We start from the raw sequence: 392 nt of genomic DNA, 5'->3' as shown, positions 1-392 counted from the left end.
TGATACTACTATTTGGTTGTCTCACTTTTTGCCCGTCTGTCAGTCTTTTTGTCACCAAAAATAATGCATATACAAACCTTCACAAAGCGGCGCACGCGTACACACGTACATACAAGCGCGCACACAGCAACATGCATTTGTATATGCTGTATATTCTACTGCACATATCTGAAGCGGACATTTGGATAAGTAATGATTTTCACTCTAAACGGCAGCTGATAAACAATTTTGATTTCAAGCCTATGTATAATGTGCAGAAATATAAATAACATTTATCTTATATGTCACACATATATTTGGTGTGAGTTTTGTGATATACATTGAACATAAGAAATCATAAACAGCCAAAAGTTATTATCTGGGAGCTGAAAGCTTTCAGGTAGGTTTATACG

At 35.7% G+C, this 392-nt stretch overlaps 1 protein-coding gene across 1 annotated transcript in view; it reads left to right on the top strand.

The window, feature by feature from the left end:
* LOC119594297 overlaps positions 1–392 on the top strand; it is a 14,675-nt gene that overhangs the window by 1,010 nt on the left and 13,273 nt on the right. Inside the window, 1 exon segment of the mRNA XM_037943358.1 lies at positions 345–379. Within this exon segment, the coding sequence (XP_037799286.1) occupies positions 345–379 (35 nt within the window).

This window comes from Penaeus monodon, chromosome 33 (genome assembly GCF_015228065.2).
Source record: "Penaeus monodon isolate SGIC_2016 chromosome 33, NSTDA_Pmon_1, whole genome shotgun sequence".
In the NCBI taxonomy this organism is placed as follows: Eukaryota; Metazoa; Arthropoda; class Malacostraca; order Decapoda; family Penaeidae; genus Penaeus; species Penaeus monodon.
Note: the sequence above shows the minus strand (reverse complement) of the source record. Positions and strands in the feature narration are given on the sequence as shown.